The sequence below is a fragment of the Tupaia chinensis genome, unplaced genomic scaffold (assembly GCF_000334495.1).
Source record: "Tupaia chinensis unplaced genomic scaffold, TupChi_1.0 Scaffold000700_1, whole genome shotgun sequence".
Taxonomy (NCBI): domain Eukaryota; kingdom Metazoa; phylum Chordata; class Mammalia; order Scandentia; family Tupaiidae; genus Tupaia; species Tupaia belangeri.
The window spans coordinates 21544-43716 of NW_006160223.1; the positions used below are offsets into that span (position 1 = coordinate 21544).

General features: G+C 36.9%; 1 protein-coding gene across 1 annotated transcript in view; it reads right to left on the reverse strand.

Moving 5' to 3' along the window:
* Positions 1 to 1932: 1932 nt before the first annotated feature.
* The window catches only part of DPP10 (dipeptidyl peptidase like 10), a gene marked incomplete at its 3' end in the record, with an annotated part of 525560 nt that continues 505319 nt past the window's right edge, over positions 1933 to 22173 (reverse strand). The window contains exons 13-18 of the mRNA XM_006160632.1: positions 17217 to 17308; positions 16781 to 16828; positions 11810 to 11931; positions 9780 to 9827; positions 2110 to 2208; positions 1933 to 2002 (exon numbers count right to left, since the gene is read on the reverse strand). Coding sequence (XP_006160694.1) covers positions 1933 to 2002; positions 2110 to 2208; positions 9780 to 9827; positions 11810 to 11931; positions 16781 to 16828; positions 17217 to 17308 — 479 coding nt within the window. The remainder of the gene's footprint in view (positions 2003 to 2109; positions 2209 to 9779; positions 9828 to 11809; positions 11932 to 16780; positions 16829 to 17216; positions 17309 to 22173) is intronic.

Sequence of the window (22173 nt, forward strand, 5' to 3'; positions counted from 1 at the left end):
GAGGTTTGTGTCCAGGACCCGGCAGCTTGAAACCCATGTGGGGTGCATGTGAATGTGTGCCCAACATCCTGAGAGGAGAATAGAAGAGAAGGGATTGTGGCATGGCCATCCCTGCCAGTGGGAGAGGTGGGGAAGAAGTGGTGGTTTCTCACTTTCTGTCTCTCTGTGTCTTCCTGTCCCTCTGGCAAGTGCCCATACCCTATAGCAAAAAATATGTCTAAAAAAAGGAATAATTCATTTTCACAAGTGGCATTATGACTGACTTAAAAGATGAAGTTGAGATTTTTTTTCTTTTTTTTCTCATTTTAGTGCCTTGAATATTTTTTTTTCAGTAAATCATATGCATGGTTTAAATGGGAATGGAAGGAAACTAGGTGAAAGGGAGGAAACAAAATGAATTAAAAGAATAAATATATGCTTTCTTAGGATGACACCAACAATTTTCACAGCCTTCTGCCTATTAGGGACAAAGGAGAAAATTCTGGATATCAGAAACTACGTTACAGGGAACCAGCAGTTAGTGTAATGGCTGTGTCGCTGGACTCCCACGTAGTCGATTGCGGTTCGCGTCCCAGACCTGGTGACTTAAAAAAAGCAAACGCCGGGCGCGTGTGTGTGCGTGCCCAAGATCCCGAGAGGAGAATGGAGGAGAAGGGATTGCGGCGTGACCATCCCCCCTGGGGGGGTGATTTCTCGCTTTCTGTCTCTATGTCTCTCTGTCTGTCTAGCGAGCACAAGCGCCCTATAGTGAAAACCTCTCCAAAAAAAAAAAAAAAAAGAAAAAAAGAAACTATGTTACATCAAGTCATTAGATTTGGAATGAACACTGATGTGAGAGAATATTAAGTATTATTTTTGTATTATTTAGCTTTTTAAAATGATGAAAAATGCTTATCTATATTAAAATATCTAAGTGAAATCAACATAATCTATACACAAGCAAATAAATTTAACTCTAGTAATGATATGAATTGTATGTGCTAGGCACTGCACAAAGGACTTTGTATATAGTATTTCATTTAATTTGTGTACAAAGCCACCTTAAAAAGTAGGTGGTATTGTAATGCTTATTTTATATTTAGAGAAACTGGCAATGGTGAGGGGTTAGGTCACACAAGTACACACAAGTAATAAGTGGAAAAACTAGAATTTAAATCCTGACAATTTGATTGCATATACTGAATACCATTTATACTCAAGTAATCTTAACAAGTAGTTTTATATTTATTTTTACTGTTGCTATTAATATTCGGGACTTAAAGATGAGGATTCATTTATATGACAGTGTCATATAAATATATGACCTGAGTTAATAATAAGAATAATGAATATAACCCTCAAGAATATAATGCTGCATCAATGACAAGTAAGTTTGTTAGCTATTATTTAGCAGGGACCACTGCATGCAGTCTTACACAAGCACACAATACAGTTTCACAGAAAGTATGAATAAATTCGACTCCAAAGTCAGTCATAAGTTGAAAAACTTGGACAGATTTTCTTAGCATGGGAACTGCTTGAGGATGGACACAAGTCCAGGAAGAAAAACTGATGGGACAGATACACACATAACCAGTTGTTTAGGCAATGGAAATGCATATTTCCTCAATGCTACATAAACCACTCATGAAAAGCATAGCACTTGGGTGATTGCTAAACAAAAACTCACAAAACAAACTAGCTGGCATCACCATTTCCAGATGTAGCATTGGATTCTACTTGGGGATGAAAAAGTATAAAAAATAAATATTACATACCCTTATCCATAATTTAGTAATTGACTCATTGAGGCATTCATACAATTGATGGCTGTCCCATTTAGCCACACACATAGGGCTTCTGTTCCTTATTTTATCTGAATGTTGTCATGTCAGGCATTAAAAATTATAAAATTTTTAGATCTTTTATTTCATAAACAAATAAAATACTTACATTATTAACAGAAGAGCATACTGGTTTCGGTCCATAAAATCTTTGGGAAAGGACAACTGTAAAGGAAATTCTTTTAAAGAAAGAGCAAAATATTAAAGATGGGGAGTCATTTACATGTCAGACTATAAGATGCAGAGAAAGTTATTCTTGAACAACACAGCATGCACAAAACTTTACCATAGTCGTCAATATGAAGAATTTTAATTTCTGACTTTGCTATCTTCTTCTTCTGGATAGCATCCTTGAGCATAGAATTACTTTCCAATATAAAGTATTCTGTAAGCCAAAAAAGGTAGTGTAAATAGCTAACTCCTACGCATTGATCAAGAATCTGTGCAATGGAACCCAAAATTATCATTGTATATAATGCATTACTGTTATCACTTGGCAGGCACTGAGCTGGGCAGTGATGGTGCATGTAATTTCTCTCCCGAATTACTAAAAGTAATTCCATAAGTTGACTTTCTGAGTTTCCTTATACCAGTAAATTTTTTTCTATTTAGTCTACATTAAAATTAGTATTTACATTTTCAAAAACTGATCATGCTAGCACCCTGCCAAAGAATATTTAGGGGAATAAATGTCTGAATATCAAAACAGTATGAAAGGGCATATGAAAACTCAGAATGGGAACAAAATTTACTCAAAAGACAACCCAGAAATGACACAGATGATATTATTCTCAGATGTTTTAAAATTTGCCAGGTAGTGCATGCACTTGCCATAGAGACAGACAGAGAGACAGAGGGAGAGGGAGAAAGTCAGAAGGCACATTGAAGCAGAGATGACAACTGCAGTCCAGATATTCAGTAAGGTAGAAATTAGTAGAATATTATATATTAAAGAAAAGATTAATAAACTAGACAAATAGTAATAGGATATATTGAAAATGAAACCAAAAAGAGAATTAACAAACACAAAGGGATCATCAGCAGCTTGCTGGAAGTTTTACTTATATTATATTTAATCTATAGGATTATCTGGGAAGACTTTATGTACCAAAATCATGAAGCTACTAACCATAAATAAATATGAGTATATCTATCTGAGTCTTCAATTTTTTTCTAGCAATGCTATCTTGCTTTCATTTTGGAAGACTTAACATTTACTTATAGATTTATCTCTAGATATTATATTATTTTTGGTGTTATTTTCAATACTATTGCAAACTACATTTCAATTTTGCACTGGAGTTTAGAAAATGGTTTGGGGGGGCCAATACGTTGATAGTGGTTAAGGTACTGGACTCCCACGTGGTCAGCCTTAGATCAAGTCCCAGACTCAGTGACTTGAAACTGACACCAGGTGTGTGTGCATGCGTGCCGAAAATCCCAAGTGGAGAATGGAGAAGAAGGAAATGCAGTGTGGCCATCCTCCCTAGGGAGTGATTTCTTGCTTTCTGTCTCTGTCTCTCCAGCAAGCGTATGTGCATTATGGAAGAAATCACTAGAAAAGGGTTTGATTTTGTGTATTGACATATACCTGTAGCCATAATAAATGCAGTTATTTCTTTTCCCTCTTTCTTTCTTTCTTTTTTTTTTCTTTTTGGTTTTTGCTATATAACACATGATGAATGCATTTGTTGGAGAAATATAGAGACAGAAAGAAGGAAAATGAGAAATCACTTCCCAGAGAAGATAGCCATGCTGCAATCTCTTCTCCTTCATTATCCTCCTGGGATTTGGGGCACACATGTACATGCACCTGGAGTGAGTTTCAAGCCACCAGATCCAGTACTCAAACCGTGGCCTATGGAAGTTCAGTGCCTTAATCACTACTCCATCTGCTAGTCCCTCCTTAATTTCTAATACTTACTTTGTGTAAGTATTACTTACTTACACAAAGTGTAAGTATTTTTATTCCATAGTATATTTTATTCTTATTTCTTTTATACCCAAGTATGGCTTCTGAAAATAAAGGAGGTTTTACTAGTTAACATATTTTTTCCTGTCCATTTTACTATCTGAGACTTCAAATACAATATTGCACAAAAGAAGTAATAGCAGACATTTGTGACTTGCACAATCATGGGGGGAAAAATCAGCAGTCTTACACTAGGAAGCATGAGTTCAGCTGTAAGTAACTGTCTTAATTTAAGGAATTTTCTTCTATTTTTATCTTGCTGAGTAATTATTAGCTTATTATTATTAATATTTTTAATACTCAAAATTATTAAATCTTTTTTTCCTAAGTGTTCATCAATGTTACTATAATATGGTAAATTACATATTTCTTTATTTTTTTCCATAGGGTGCATGTGCTCACCAGAAACAGAGAGAGATAGAGAGAGGGAAAATGAAAAATTAACCCTCAGAAGGGCATGCCATACCACCCTTTCTCTTCCATTCTCCTCTTGATATTTTGGGCATGCATGCATACATGCCCATTATAATTTTCAAGCCAGGGCTTGACCCACAATCAGTCACATGGGAGTCCAGTACTTTAATGACCATGAAAACCTATATAATTGATGTTTTAAAATTTACCAGATAGTGCATGTACTTATAGAGAGAAAGAGAGAGAGAGAGAGAGAGAGAGAGAACCCCTCCTCCCGAATAGGGAATGGTCATGTCACAATCCTTCTCCCTTTTTTCAGGATTTTGCACACACATGTACCCAGTGTGTTTTTCAAGCCATTAAGTCTTTAACTAGAACTGTACTGTCAGCTGGGCAGGATCCAGCTGCCTTAATCATGATGCCACTGGCTGATCCAAGAGATCATTCATTTTAAACCTTGTTTTTTATGTGAATGAGTAATTTAGAGATGAACATTTATTTCTAATCATAACTGTGATTATCCTTTAATTTGGAAATGTTGTGTGTTCATTTTCATTTTATTCACGATATTTTCTCAGTATTTTTAAATTTCTTTTTTGATCTGTATATTTAGAAATGTAAGTCTTCAAAACATCCTTAACTTCCATTCTTCTTGAGATTCAAGAAGATTCGTCATATTAAGGAAATTACTGATCATTATTTCATCAAACATATTTTTCTAGCCACCTGCTTCTCACTCTAATCACAAATATAGTAGATGTAGATATTGTCCTATAGTTAATATATTTATTCTTTAATTGTCGGAGAGTATATGCACTTGCCAGAGAGAGACTGAAGCAGAGAGATGAAGTATACCCAGAGGGGGTATGGTCATATTTCAGTACTTTTCCCCCATTTCTCCATACCGTCAGGATTTGGGTACTCATGCAAACATGCCCAGTGTGTTTTTCTAGCTTCTAAGGCCAGGATTCAATCCAAGTTCAGTCATGTAGGATCTAGCTCACTATGTACAGCACCAAATTGCAGGGCTAGAAGTCTAGCCTGACTGTCTCTATCTTTCATTCTTTTTCTTTGTGTCTGAAAGTTTTCATTTATGTTGTTTTACACTCACTAATCTTTTCTTTTGCCTTGTCTAATCTACTTTTTGCATTCCAAGTGAAGAATTGTATTTGTTTTATTTTTAGTTTTTTGCCATAGGGTGCATGTGCTCACGGGAGACAGACAGAGAGTGGGAAAGTGAGAAATCATCTTCCACTTCCCCCTAAGGGAGGATGACCATCCTGCAATCCTTCCTCCTTCATTCTCCTCTCAGGAGCACCTTAACCACCACGCCACCTGCTGGCCCAACTTATTTTTAATAAAATTGTAATGGTGAGTTTCATCACTTCTGTGATTTCTGAATCTGTCCCTGTTCAGTGATCTTCCTCTTAATTATGAGTCATATTTTTATCACAACCAGAAAATTTTTTATTAGATGCTGACCATTGTAATGTTTACATGTTTTAATTCTGAATTAAAATTTCTATTGAAAGTTGTTAGACTTTGCTTTGGTTGATGTTTAAGTAACTTTAAGTTTAGCTTCATTATCAAGACTTTTCAAAAATACTCTAGAAGAATTATTCATTGAATTTCATTTACTATTACTACTATTATTCAATTTGATCAGAGAGAGAGAGAAGGCTGCCAGTTCTGGGATTTGAGCCATAGTCAGCCATGTGGGATTCTAGCTCCTTAACTAGCACACCACCTGCTAGCCCCTCAAGACTTTTTCTAAAGTTTATATTATTTCTTTCTAGAGAGATAATTGGGTAAAGAAGATAGGCAGACACCCTTGCCAAGGCTTCATCATGCCACAGTCCCTTCTCCCAAGCCCCCAGATATTCAGGAACTTGGGCTTACGTGTGTAGTATATGTCAGGTCAACGCAGGATCCAAACCTGCAGTCCAGCCATGTGGCTTCCAGCACAGCAGATCTATAGCTACCACCTATGCCACTGAGGAGGGCAATATTTTAGGATAATGTAAATACTTATTTTTATTATCTTTTCAAGGGAGTGGTCGGTCAACTGGCATTTGCTCTATTGCTAATTAAGTCTACTAAACAGAGTGGCTTTTCTGGGATCTCTTCTAAATATACCAGTACTCTGACTGAACCTTAAACACGGCACAGCACTGTGTGGACTCTGGTTTTGTCCAGCCTCGTGAGGTGTCTCCCTAGCTCGTAGCTAGAATTTTCAGTAAGGCGATCTCTACACAGCCTTATACAGATGTCTGAGGCTCCTTTCAATGTAACTTCTTCTGTATCTTTCTATTTTGTCAATATTCTATAAGCCTCAAACTTTCCAGATAAAAATTTCTGTTTCTTCAATTTACAGACACCATTGTACTCTGCTTAGAATATTCCTATTGCACTAAAGTTTAAAAACGATTTTATCCAGAAAACCAGGGAATTTACAACACTAATTTAATTTCTTACCCTTTTTTAGCAATTAGGAATCTATGTTGATTATTGTTCAATGTCTGAAAAAAGTTGGTTGCAGTATTTTATCCACTCTCCATTGTAATTATTTTTAGGGAGGGAGAGAAGGATGAGGGTCATGTCTACTTCTAGTTATTCCATGTTCAGAATAAAGATACAGTGGTGTTTTTTTTTTTCTTTAGAGGTTTTTTTTTGATGTTTTATAGTGAAATCCAAACACTGTGTGGTTAAATATAAGATTTATAAAAAAAAATGGGCTGCATTCTATCCTTCTGGCCTCATATACCTTCGCTTTTCTGTTAAAAGTCTTATTTCAGCCAAGATGAACAACTTTTATCTTAACAAGTGTAAAAATGAGGAAATGAGAACAGAAAAGAGAAAGGAAGAGGAAAGAAGAAAAGATATAAAGATGAAGGGAATTTTAAAGAAGGGTGAGGAAAAAAAGAGGTGAAATGTAGAAGAAAGGAAATACAGAATCAAAAAAAAATTTCATATTAAAGAAAGGAACCATAACATGCCCAAAGTTACAGGAAAAAAAAAGATTGAAATATAAAAAGAGGTAAGGAATGACACTAATTCAGGCTGAAGGATTTTGAAAAGACTTAAGTAAATTTTACCTTTTATATCATGTCTCAAGTCACTGGGCATTTTAATGAAGAATTTCTTTCTCATTATAAAAGTAAAACATGTTCATTGCAGAGCATTAAAGAATAATACAGAAGAAAGAACAACAACCAAAAAGAAAAAAAAATCATCTGAAAGGCTGCTGGGCGGGTGTAAGAACTTTATTTATTTATTTATTTATGTTTGGAGAGGTTTTTGCTACAAGGCACGTGTGCTTGCAAGACAGACACAGAGAGGCAGACAGAAAGTGAGGAAATCACTCCCCAGGGAGGATGGCCACGCTACAATCCCTTCTCTTCCATTCTCTTCTAGGGATCTTGGGCATGCACACACACGCGTCTGGCGTGAGTTTCAAGCCACAGCGTCCAGGGCGTGAACCATGTCGACTACATGGGAGTCCAGCTACATAGCAATAATGCTAACTGCTGGTCCTGGGTGTAAGAACTTTTAACATGTGTGAGTAGTAGCTTCTCAAATTATGAATGCAGTTCCTGATAGCTTTGTTGAAGTAGCATACATTTTTGAACATCTTTATAACTTAGAAGCATGGCTTAAATATTTTTCAAGAACTAACCTTTGCAAAGTTGTTTTTTTTATTGTTATTCCTAGTAGGAAAGTTAAGACATTCTCTAATTAAAAAGTTTGACAGTACTTTAATAAAGGGGCTAACTACAGATGTATGAACAATAGGTAGGAGGACCCTAAAGGACAGCACAATGAGTCAAGGCTTATGACAGTGGCTATACCTGAAGGTCAGGGGGAGAAAGCAGTTATGAGAACTTCCCTGGACAGGATTCACTGAGAGGTCCACATTGAAGGGGAAGTGACCACTAGTCAAAGGTCACAGTCAGCCTGCAGTGACTCCACGTGGACAGAGCTGGTGGAATAGATATCCCAAAATCATATTTCATCCCCTCTCCTACTGGATTTCTTTGATTAAATCTAACTGACAGCTACAGGGCAACAGAAACTATGTCATCTATAGAAACTACTTCTAAACCAGAGAACATGAAGGAGAAGACTGGAGTTAAAAGTGATTAGAAAGGGCCAGACACCATGATGCAATTGTCTGCAAAGCTGGAGCTGTTGGGAAGGTCTCAGATTCAGATCCCAGTATCTCCCTGTGCATGCTTATGAACCTGTTTGGCTTGAGTGGATCGTGGCCTTGAGGACCCTATTGGATACCTCAGTCTGTCTTTCTCTTATATAAGAACTAGGTAAGTAAATTATAAAAAATAAAAATTAAAAATTTCAAAGTCACACCTGGAAGGGTAAACCGCACGAGCAACAGCCACCTAGCAAGCATAGGGAGACCTTAGGATGTTATTCCAGGACATTGCCATGTGTCTCTGCATCATGGAGCATTACTTTGTCACTGTGCTGATGGGCTGGTCCTGCCATTTACGATTATAACTCTAGCCCAGTTATGTAATCTCTCTGTGACTCACTTTTCTTGTGTATAATAGGGAATAATAAAATTTACTATACAGTTATATGAGAATCAAATGAGCTATATATGATTACAATGTAAGATTATCGTAGTCTATGTGAAATCATTGGTGCATAAGAGCATTGATTAAATAAATCTTAAAGAAGAAGGAAGGAAACAAAGGGGCTGGCAAGTGGTGTGGTGGCTAAGGATGCTGGACTCCCAGATGGCTGAAAGTGGTTCAAGTGTCGGACCTGGTGGCTTGCTTTCTCTCTCTCTCTCTCTTTCTCTGTCTCACCTTCTCTCCCTCTCTCTGGCCAAATTAAAATGAATAAATAAAATTAAATAAAATAATGTTTTAAGAAAAAAAGAAGGATACAAAGATGGAAGAAAGGAAGGCAAGGAACAATCTGGCTATATATTTTTAAGATCAGCTTAACCATGTATTTACTTACCCACTCTACTATAAGTTACTAAACTCATGATCATCTTATTAATATATTCCTAGTCTCTGCCAAATTGCTTGATAAAGTAAGTGTTGACTTAATAAAGGAGAGTTAAATAAATAAATGAATGAATAGAGGTATAAATAAAAAAGCAAGGGTTTAAAATTAACAGATCCTGAATATCAGAATGAACAAGATAGAAAACACATAAAATAATACATTTATCATGCATATGCATATAAAGCACTGAGCTCATGAAATAACTTATGTGAGGCCTAGGAGAGAATAAACCACGCACAGAATAGGAAGTAGGCTGTGATGAACTCGTCTCATAAATCACTCTTTATTCAACTTAGGTATAGTAAACACCTTTTGCAGGCAAACAAGATCCAGCCCCAGCTGTAACATGGCTCAAAACACTTGGTTCACTGTTAGTCTTACATACACGAGTTCATATTAGTGGTGTATGTACAGCTTTCTGCATGTTAGGGGTTCCTTTGAAGAAAGTTCTATCGAGTACAGCACTTAGAATAAATCGTATAATGCCTAAATGCCAATCTTTACTATTCTGATTTGTTGTCTTATGTACTCACTTGATGGATTGTCGGTGCTATGTAGGCTGACCATGGGGACCCTTGGACCTGGATTTAAAAAAGACACATATATTTGTAATATTTAAAAAACATCTAAGTTGTAATTATTAGAAAATTTTTATGACAGTTATTTTCTAAAAATATAAGCATTTCATGGCCAAAACATAAAGATACATCGATACATCACTCTGAGCTTTCCAGAGAGAGAGAGGAGAGGGAGAAACCACCAACCTCAATGGAGCGTGGTCATACCACAATCTCTCCTTTTCCATTTTTTCATTTTGTCAGGGTTAGGGGCGTGCACACTCACTCACCTGGTATGATTTTCAAGCTGCTTGGTACAGGATTCAAACTGATGCTGACTGCATGAGATACAGTTCCCTTAGTTACTAAGCTCTTGGCTGGTCCTTGGAGGACTAATTATATTTTTATTTTATTTTTTTACATTTTTTATTCTTTAAAAGAATTATTTATTTTATTTTATTTATTATTATTATTTTTAAATTTGACCAGAGAGAGAGAGAGATAGGGAAAGGAAGAAAGCAAGCCTCCAAGTCCAGGATCTGAACTGAGGTAAAACCTGTGGTAGTCCAGAACTCTAATCACCATGCCAGCTGCTGGTCTCTATATTAATTTTTAGAATATATAATCAGACCAGCAGTTGGTGTAATGGCTATGCCGCTGGACTCCCATGTAGTTGACTGCGGTTCGAGTTCTGGACCCAGTGACTTAAACTCAAGCTGGGCGCATGTGCATGCGTGCCCAAGATGCCGAGAGGAGAATGGAAGAGAAGGGATTGCGGCATGGTCATCCTCCTCACTCTGCCCTGGAGGATGATTTCTTGCTTTCTGTCTCTCTGTCTCTGTCTGTCTTTTGGGTGATCACATGCGCCCTATAGCAAAAACCTCCCCCCCAAAAAAAATACATATATGAGCTAGAATTATTTTAAAATGTACTGATTAATTAATTTGTTACCATCAGACACTCTCTTAAAACTTTATTTCTCTATAGATCACTATCTAAAAAGTGAATGATTTTCTGGCATCACTAAACATACACTTCTGTTTTTTAATTACTTCATTCAGATATCAAGAGAAAAATAAATAAAAGGACCAAGTGTTGGTATATTTGTCATTGTGTCTTCAAAAAGGATGGCTGAGGGACCAGCAGTTAGCATAATGGCTATGTCACTGGATTCCCACGTAGTCGACCGTTGTTCAAGTTCCGGACCTGGTGACTTAAACTCACGCTGGGCATGTGTGCATGCGTGCCCAAGATCCCGAGAGGAGAATGGAGGAAAAGGGATTGCGGCGTGGCCATCCCCCCTGGGGGGTGATTTCTCACTTTCTGTCTCTCTGTCTCTCTCTCTCTGTCTGGCAAATGCATGCGACCTATAGCAAAACCTCTCCCCCCCAAAAAAAGGATGGCTGAAAGTACAGCTAAAGTACTAGTATTCAACTTATCACATTATAAGAGGGCACACAAATTCCATTTCATCTCTGGGACATACGTATCATATTAGGGGGAAGCTGGTTCCTATGAATATGTCCTAGAGATACTGGGCAGCCTTCTGAGACGACAGCCCACTGCTGCAGACAGAAGAAGCAATAGGATTGAATGTAATGGCTCAGAACTGCAGATAAGCAGATTTCAATTTCCATAGACCCTAAATCTCTTAACAAGTATGTATTGTTTTAACGAAATCAGTGTTTTTTTTTTCTAAAGACTAGAGAAGTTAATTTATTATCATGTCCCCACTCTGCTGACATAAATACATTTATTCACTTTTTAAACATGACTATATTCAAATAGCTATTATTTATCATATGTGTTTGCTGACTTATTCTCAATTTTATTTCTAAATATATCAATAAAAGTTACATATCTATAAAATGATAATATGTGACCTTGCAACAAAAACATATGAATTAATAATAGCAAATCATATAGCTAGAGTAACAGCTACTAACAATAGCAAGACACACTGATCAAGTAAAATAAATTCCTTCAAAAATCATATATTATCTTACCTTCACAAAATAATAAGAAATGCTGATTCATGGGACTAAAACTGGCATCAAAATATGTACATTGTTCTTTCATAAAATTGCATGAAATGCAATGACGATTCAGTAATCCTTCAGTAGAAGCACTGTGGAAAGAAAACAAAGTTAAAATGCTACTATAATAGGTATCTGATTGAGTGGCACCAACATTTAAATGTATTTGATTGTCGGAAAATTGAGAATGAATTTTTCTGTGCAAAAAAGCATCCTGACTTTTCCGACGACCCAATAATATGAACAGAAGAGCTACATCAGTGTTCGCATAGAGCTCCTTCATAAACTGACTTGTCATTCATTTGCTAAGTCAATTTCCATTATTAATGTTAACACATACACATTTTTCTTCTCTGCAATAAAATTAAAATTATGTATACCTGTTTGTATATGATATGTATGTATGGTTATAAATAAGAAAACTGATTTCTATGAGGCTCAACATAACATTGTTATTTGCATTTTTTCATAGATATTTCTGTATAAAGTCTTAAAAGGGATTAATTGTCCACAGAGACAAAAGTAGCCGTCAATAAATATTAATTGAAAGAACAAATAAATATTTCCACAATCACACAAAAATCAAGCTCATGATTTTGTAAATAGACTATCCTAAACATTAGAATTTGGCATCAGTACCAAAATTTCCTCACCACATTCTTGGACTAAAATATTTGGTAATGAGAAGTTATTTTGTATGATAATACCTTTAATGTTAATAATAACATTTACTTTGAAACATTGAGGAGGTAAAGAGAAAAATAATCATCATTTTTATTTCATATTAATAGTGCTTAAGGTCAGAGGGGTTGAGAAATCTACCCAAAGTTCAATGTTGTATCATTTTATGTTAAATGGGCAAGCCTAGAGAACAGTGCATAAAGTGAAATAAGCAACCATGGAAAGAAACATGTCCACATATTGATATTGAAAAAAATGGCTTCATAGTGGGAGAGGGATGAAAAACGACTGCTAGAAGCTGGATGAGATGAAATGGAGATAGAGAGCTGTTAATTAACAAAAATAAAATTGCAAATAGAGGAAACAATTTCTAGTATTATAAGATTTGGGGTTGAGAATATAACAGTAACTTGTTAAATATCTCCAAGTAACTAAAGGGAGGATTTTTGAATGTTCCCAACACAAGTAATGGCAAATGGCAGAGATGATGGGAATTCTAATGACTCTGAATGAAGTTTTACCATTGCATTGTTGTAGTGTAAAATCATATATTTATGATATGATTATTATGTACAATTATTATATGTGACTAAAAATATTTCATCAAAATTCCATTTTTTAAAGAATCTGCTAGAGGGTCCATATGCTCACTAGAGAAAGAGAAAGGGGAGGAGAGAGAGTGAGAAAACATCCCCCATGGAGAACGATCATGTTGGGATTCTTTCTACATTTCTCTTTTTGGGACTTCGGGCATGTACACACATGCTCTCTGCATGTTTCTCAAGCCACCAGGTCAGGAATTGAACTGCACAACTGGTCGTGTGGAACGCAGCGGCTTTAACCACTACACCATGGGCTGTCCCCCTCCCCCCCATATAACTGTATAAATAAAACTGAATGCAGTATTATCCAAATGAATGAATGACTGAATACAATGGAGGATGTGTGCCAGATGATGGCACAGTGGTAAAATATGATGCTGTGTGAGACTGACCCTCGTGGGAAGGACCTGAATCTGTGCCTAGAGACTTCCTCAAGTATGATGGGCATGTGCATGCCCATGATCCCCTGATCATGGCTGAGGCTGGGGATAGGTCATGGTGTGATGACCCTGTTGTGGAGGTGCTGTGTCTCTTTCTGTCTCTCTTGCTCATGGAATAAATAAATTAATTAATTAAAATAACTCAGACAAAAGTGACCCAATTTAATTGCTGAATAAAACATAATTTGGGCTATATATTCATAAACAAATAACAGTGCAATTGATTTCAACCTGTAAGGTGCTGCAGACATCAGAGTGGGAACAGGTGTGTTAAGGCAGGTATCAGACGTGCCAAAGCAATGGAGGCTTAAAATAGTCCCCCAAGGTGCACATCCACATTTGCAACACAGTGAGTGGATTAAAATGCCACGTTTTCCTTTATTAGTGAGGGCAATTAATATGTAAGAAGCTCTTAATAACATTGAGTAGTTTCACTCTTACAGTAATTTAAGATGATCAGATCTAATTACTTTTTCTTAGGATTGTAGTTAAATATATACAGCATAAAATGTGCCATTTTAGACATTTTTAAATGTACAATTTTGTTTCATGATCTAAATCACAGTGCTCTATAACCATCACCATGGAAAGGGTTAAAATTTAGAACTTGTCCTAGTAACACACAGCTAGTCAGGAATGGTGTACTATGATTCCATGTTTCTGTCTCTTTTCCATTAAGCTTTCAGATCCAAGTTCCCTCAAGATTTATATCGGTATTTTCTCATTATTTAGATTATGAGTTTATTGAAATACAGAAATATAAGTATGTAACACTAATATAGTAACAGTTCTGATTCTGCAGTGGTGTCTAATCCCATAGATTAAGTTAACCAACAATCATTTTAAGCCTGGACAAGACACTATTGAGTTTTTTGGGTCGGACGCTAACATTATCTTACAGACAAGTCAACCTGCATCTGATGAGCTATTTAAGGGAAAATTTATGGGTAGTATATTTTCTTTATAAGATAGTTGATTTCACTGCTACAGGTCATAGATATATAGACCATTCTTCCATTGTCACTAGAGAGAGAAGACAAGCACACAAATCTGAGAAGTCGTTAGGATTCAAATCACATTTGAGACTAATAATGGAAAAAAAGAATTGAGACAGTTTCATTTGTTGAATGAAACCAAGTCCAATCATCAGACACTAATTTTTTTTTTTTTTTGGAGAGGTTTTCGCTTTAGGACGCGTGCGCTCGCCAGACAGACAGAAAGAGAGAGAGAGAAAGTGAGAAATCACCCCCCAGGGGGGATGGCCATGCCGCACGCAATCCCTTCTCCTCCATTCTCCTCTCGGGATCTTGGGCATATAAACACACCTGCCCAGTGTGAGTTTTAAGCCACCAAGTCCGGGACGCGAACTGCATTCGACTACATGGGAGTCCAGCGACATAGACATTATGCTAACTGCTGGTCCCAGACACTGTAATTTTTGTTTAAGAGTTTTCTAAAATGGGAGACCTGCAGATGGTGTATTGGTTACTTTGCTGGACTCACATTGTTGGCCACAGTTTGAGTCCTGGACCCTGCAGTTTGAAACTCCTGCCAGATGCCTGTGCATCAATGCCCAAAATCCTGAGAGGAGAGTGGAGGAGAAGGGATTGCTATGTGGCCATCTGTCCTGGGGAACAACTTCTTGTTTTCTGTCTCTCTGTTTTCTCCGTTTCTCTGGTGAGTACATGTGCCCTATAGCAAAAGTCTCACTCAAAAAAAGTTTTCTGGGGAACCAGCAGTTAGCGTAGTGGCTATGTCGCTGGACTCCCACGTATTTGACCGTGGTTTGCCTCCCGGACCCGGTGGCTTAAAACTCATGCCAGGCGCATGTGCGTGTGTGCCCAAGATCCTGAGAGGGGAATGGAGGAGAAGGGATTGCGGCATGATCATTCCCTCTGGGGGGTGATTTCTCTCTTTCTGTCTCTATGTCTCTCTCTGTCTGTCTGGTGAGCACACATGCCCTATAGTGAAAACCTCTCCAAAAAAAAAAAAAAAAGTTTTCTAAAATGGAAGAAATGAAACAGTGATGGAATATTTCCAATATTTCTATGAAGTATTGTCCATGGGTACCAATATCAATCACAATATATGCTTCTTAAAAAGTAAGCTTTAGGCCACCTTAAAGGAAAAAGTGTCCAGTATATGAGGAAGATCTCAAGTCAAATTTCAAATCAATATTTCTAAATAAATACGTTCTTTTTTTCCTGTAAGTTATTAAATTTGAGACCATGAGTTCAAGGAGGTACAAGGGAATAAGCTAACGAATATGAAAAGAACATATTGAGAAAGATGATCAAAAATGGTAGACTTCCTTCAGATAAAAGCAAACTGGATAAATAAGAGTATGTGGGTGAATTGTATGTGTGTGGGGGGAGCCAGATTAGCCTAAACATGCATTTTTACTTCTCAGAGGAAGTCTGGGCTGTTTGGTAAGAATCATGGTTGACATTCCTTCAAACATGATGAATTTTCATTGAGAATATGACACGGCAGTTTTGACACTTTAAAAATGTATCTGTGAAAAGGAAATTAGAAAGTGCATATAAAGTCTAGAAATTAATAGGCTCCTTGCCAAACAAAAATAAAACCATTCTTGTGAGGTGCTGGTGAAAACTTCCTGGGTGAGGAGATATTTTAATATTAAATAGATGTGATGGTAAGGCCTTGTTAAGAACACAGCTTTGCCTTTGGGAAATTGGGCAGATGTGATCATCCCCATGTACTGCTGTGTTTCAGTAAGCCTGAGCATTTCTGACTTACATAAGGATACATCTGCCTGCCACAGCCTCATTGGATTTTACAAATGATGGGACAAATGGGAGAGTTTACACCTGAGAGATTCAACTAAACCCTTACAATACCATTATCTTGTTCAGTAATAAATTACATTAAGGAACTTACAATTCAAAATAAGCCTTAGCAGAAGAGGTCACTGGGGAAGCTACGTAAATGTCTATGATATGGGCAGTTCAAAAAAGCAAGCCACAAAGAAAGAGCATCTGAAACTGTAAAAGTAGGTGAAGGAAAGAGAAGGTGGAAGCGGCAGAGAAAAAAGTGTTCTTCACTCCGGCTCCAGTCCTGCCGAGGCTTTGTCCGCCAAACTTGCTCTCCCCTAGCCAAGCTGAAAATGACTCTTCGGATTTTCCCCTCCTTCTCCACACTGTGCAGAAGGCCATGAAGAAGCCATCCTGTGGCAGGGGATCCTTGCATGTGCTTACCTGTACAGCTGCCTCCCTCTGGAAGAAATCTCCGTGCTCAGAAAATAACTGCCCAGGAAAGAAAACAACACACACATCAGACACAGCTGTAGTAGTCATGCCAGGTTTTCACTTGAATTTTCAAAACTGTTGAAAAACAGGCAAGAGCTGTTTTACAGGGCTTTGACCCACCTGAAAAACACTTGTTTTCCTTTATAAAATAACTCTTTTTCATAATCTCTTTCAATCTCTCTGAGTGCATGCACGTGTATGTGTGTGTCTGTGGAAGTTGTCTCCATGTGAAGTGTAAAGAGAGTATTTAAAGAAAAGGTTATTCTTCACATGGCTGGCTTGTTTTGACTAGCTCTAGGGTAACCAAAACACAATTCTCATAGTAGGAAAGATCGTATTTGACAGCTCTGACTGCCAGTTCGACTAAAGAATTGAACACACTCACATTTTTTGAGTAGTTTCATCATATGCCAAGATCTTTATCACTTCCCAGTTTCCTGATGTCAGATGCCGCACAGTAATTTGCTCACTTTTACTCTGTAAAGAAATAGAAAATATTGATCTTCTTTTTATTTAAACAGTCTCTCCCTGTACGCCTGAAAATACTGACTGCGTATTGCACTTTTAATTCTTTAATTCTTAGCTAGGATTCTGTTTTAAATCTCAAGAATGTGTGTGCATTTCTTTCTTTCTTTCCTTCCTTCCTTCCTTCCTTCCTTCCTTCCTTCCTTCCTTCCTTCCTTCCTTCCTTCTTTCTTTCTTTCTTTCTTTCTTTCTTTCTTTCTTTCTTTCTTTCTTTCTTTCTTTCTTTCTTTCTTTTTGCTATAGGGCACATGCGCTCGCCAGACAGACAGAGAGAGACAGAGGGACAGAAAGTGAGAAATCACCCCCCAGGGGGGATGGCCACGCCACAATCCCTTCTCCTCCATTCTCCTGTCGGGATCTTGGGTATGCATGCACAAGCGCCCGGCGTGAGTTTAAGCCACTGGGTCCAGGACTTGAACTGCAGTTGACTACATGGGAGTTCAGCAACATAGCCATTACGCTAACTGCTGGTCCCAAGAATGTACATGCCTTTCTATAAACTCAGACAGAGGCAGGTCAGTCTTTTTCCTGGGCTGTGGGAAAAGCCTTCAGAAAACCGCTCTAGGTGAGAGTGCACCTCAGGTTCCATTTCCACAACAGCATTACTACTGATGTAGGACTCTGATCCATCTCATCTAAAAGAGGGGCAGCTGTGCAATTTGGACAACTTTAAATAGGACATTTCAGGAAAAACTTCACTCCAAATAAATACTCTGTATTATATTCCTTTTAATTCTTACAGTATGTGCATTACTACAAGATTTGCCATTTTCACTCAATAATTTATTTCTTTGCTGATTTTGTGTTTATGCTTATAGATGTCATTCATTTTCACTGCTGTATGGCATTCCATTGTAAGAATACAGCACAATTTATCTGTCCCAACATTTGAGTTGTTTCCAAATGCTTCTTCTAGAAAGCAAGTCGCTTATTGGCCAGCAGCAGGGTCACAGATGGAAAGGGACAGCACCTCTACATAAGACTAGTACTGTGGGGGAGGCCCACTTCAGTACCTGGTTCTCCTGACACGCCGCCTCAGCGGTTTGCACCAGGAATCCTAGCTAACCGGGACGTGCGGCAGAAAGCGAGATGTGAGGAGCCTCTATCAAGAAAATGCCTCTCTCTCGATTTCTTTTGACCTTTCATTGAAAAATAGAAAACAAATAAAATGTGTTGCTATAATTAAGGTCTTCCGATGTGCATGGCAGAGGGTTTTCTGAGACAAACTGCCAGTAATAGGGTTGCTTCGTATGAGGATGCATGTTTTCTAAAGACAAGCTCTTTTTAAAAGTGGTACCAATTTAGGGAACCAGCAGTTAGCGTAATGGCTATGTCGCTGGACTCCCACGTAGTCGACCGTGGTTCGTGTCCCGGACCCGGTGGCTTAAAACTCACGCCGGGCGCGTGTGCGTGCGTGCCCAAGATCCCGAGAGGAGAATGGAGGAGAAGGGATTGCGGCGTGACCATCCCCCCTGGGGGGTGATTTCTCGCTTTCTGTCTCTATGTCTCTCTCTGTCTGTCTGGCGAGCGCACGCGCCCTACAGTGAAAATCTCTCAAAAAAAAAAAAAAAAAAAAAAAAAAAAGTGGTACCAATTTATAGTCCCTAGCAATATGAATTTTTGTCACTCGACCAGCTCTCTACTTCCTCACCAACATTTATTTTCATCACACTACAGAATAAGAATATGAAACTGTATTTTTCATAAAAGATTACACCAAATCCTTTTTCATGAGCCCGTCTTAAAAGTGTTTTTTTCTTTCAGTATGTAAGTGAAGCCAATATACTGGGTTGTTGGAAAAGTCATGATACATTTTTTTTTTTCATAGAAAACCATGAAAAAAACCCCATCATGACTTTTGCCATAACGAAATATATTTTTTGTATGACTGATAACCTTTATAAAAACTTGTTCATGTTTTCATATATTTATTGTGATTATTATATATATATTATATATATATATATGATGAGCTTTGTTCTAGTAGGTGTTTTCTTTTTCAGTTTCTGTTGTCTGTGTGTGTATGTATTTCAAAATCTGGTGCTACATTTTAACCAAACGGTAGGCACCACCATGCCCGGTACTACATGTTTAATTTAGCTTCACAAGTTATCTTTATATTAATAACTTTAACAATGCTCTTAACGCCATTCTCCCCCCAAGGTCTTCATTTGCTTCTGGAATTCTGTTGTTTGTAGTGTTGCTGTTGAATCATAGTTTTAAATATTGCCTCTTCCACTCTGGTTTTAATCTCACTTAAGAGTGCTAATTAAATATAAATTGGATTTTATTTTCCTGTCATTGCTATCTCTGATCCTTTTTATTTCTTTGTTTCATTTTGATTCTGTTGGCTGTTTTCGTTACTTTGATTGGGATATTTTCAGCAATCTCTATTTATCTTGGGTCAACTTGCAATTAATCCGTGTATTATTTTGTATTTTAATCCACTGAAAATGTTTTCTTTCTGCTTTCAGTTTTCCTCATACAATAACTTTTCATGTTTTTGCCAGTCATATTTTGTTCTTTAAAAATATCCTGAATTTTCCCCAATATATATATATATATATACATAATGATTTTAAAAGATTAAATAACTCAGTCATTTCCCATAAGTGCCCTGTAGACGAGCAGTCCAAGGACCATCCTTCTGTGGCACCACTAGACATGCATATCTTATAACCTTTCCTTTCTTTATTCCTTTCTCTTTTTTTCTGTAAGGTCATTTAATTTCTGTCACTAGCTTATATCTTTTCTTTATTATCAGTATTCCAAGAGATGCCTCTCCTTAGTGAGTTCTTTTTACTCTCTTTCATAGATGGCAATTTCTAAGAAGTGTCATCTCCGGTTTAATGCATATACAAGCATTTTCATTCTTTTTCTCAATACTGATTTGAAGAGGATGTTACTAATGTTTCATTATCAATTATGCTACATTAACCAAATTTATGGTGAATGTCTTTACCGGATTACACAACTTTCCTTTATTCCTAAATAGCTAAGGTTCCAAATCTTGATAATGTTGAATTTATTTGATCTTAGATTTGTACCTATTAAGATTATTTTAATTTTTCTCAAGTAAATGTAAATGCAATGTTTTCAAATTTTAAGAAAATTTAGCATTCATATATGAAAAATAACTTTTAATTAAAAGCAGGTACTGAAGAACTAATTCACCTATATCCAATTAAAAATTTTAGCTTCTTCCCACTGTGTTTATCTGGTTTTGGTAACAAAATGATACTGTGACATAAAACATATTTTAAGATATTTCCTTATTTTCATAATGCATTTATGCAAAATTGGAAGTACATGTTACTTAAATATTTGGTAAAGTCCTCACTTAAAAACTACTTGTAACTGGCCCAGCAGATGGATGGAGGTTAAGACACTGGATCCTATGTGAACAACTAAGTGATTTGAGTCCAGGTTTGAAAATCATTATCAGGTACATGTGCATGCCTCCCAAAAATCCAGACACGAGACAGGAGAAGGATTGCAACATGGCTGTCCCTTCCTTGGGGCAGGGTCAGGGTACTTCCTTCCCCATACCCACTCCCATTCCTCTTCGGTGTGTTCCTGCACCCAAAAGTGCAAAACAAGCAAAGAAACAAAACCAACCTGTAACTGATGTAACATATGTTAAAACATTGATCTTATTTTCTTACAACTCTGAGACAATTCAAACTGTTTCTTGAATTTGTTTTTACATTCTAGAATTTATCTATTAATGATTTCTAACGTCAGATGCAAATTTTATTGCTAAGCTCCTAGAGGACGGCAATCCAGCTGAGAGCTCTCTTTACTCATTTCTAGGTCCTTTTTTGAAATGAGTGAAACGAGACACAATATTTAAATTTTGAGGTGTTAGTATCAATTACGAGATTAAATAAATAAATAAATAATAAAACTAAGAAACAAAATGAAAACCAAACTTAAAACTTGGAAAATAGAAACCTTGTTCAGTATTTGTAAATATCTGGAGATCCTACTGGTTTATAGATTGTTTTTTTTCCTTGCTTTTGCTATAAGATGACTGTGCGCTCTCCAGAGAGATGGAGAGAGAAAGACGAAAAGTGAGAAATCACATCCAGTGGAGATGACTATGCTATAATCCCTTCACCTCCACTTTCTGCTTGGGATTTGGGGCACACTTCCACGTATGCCCGGCCTTCTCTCAAGCTGCCAGATCTAACCCTGAGCCTTGATGTCCACCAAATGGGATTAAGCCACCTTAACTTCTGCACCACCTGCTGGCCCCTGGTTTATTGATTTCTATGTTGGTTATTCCCCTGGTTTTTTGTTTTTTTTTTATTTTTAAATTTTTTTCCTGGGAATTTTGGCATGTATATTTGTGGATTTTTTTAAGGAGAATGAGTTTCCACATTAAAAGTGGTTATGAACAAAAATACAATGTTTGAAACAAATGTTTGAACACAGGGTACATACAATTAAAATTGCATGCTATTTATTTAATAATTCATCTGTGTTCAAAATATAATATTAGCAATGAGTGAGTGACCAGATCTCTTGTTGGAAGCCATAATAACCACCTCTTCCCCTTTAGATGTTACTTCAAACCACCGTGATTGCTGCTCGCTTCACATCTACCTGGATAAATATGTGCTGAGTCTCAACTTCACATAACATAGCATAGACTTATTTTTCAATGATATGAATTAAATCATATCATAGCAGTGAGTACATTAATTTTTTATCAGGATTCTATGTAAATAATCCCAACACCAATAATATAAGTATCGAAGGACCTCATTTGTTTTCACAAGAGGCTGACTGTACTTCAGTTTGTCAAACACCTT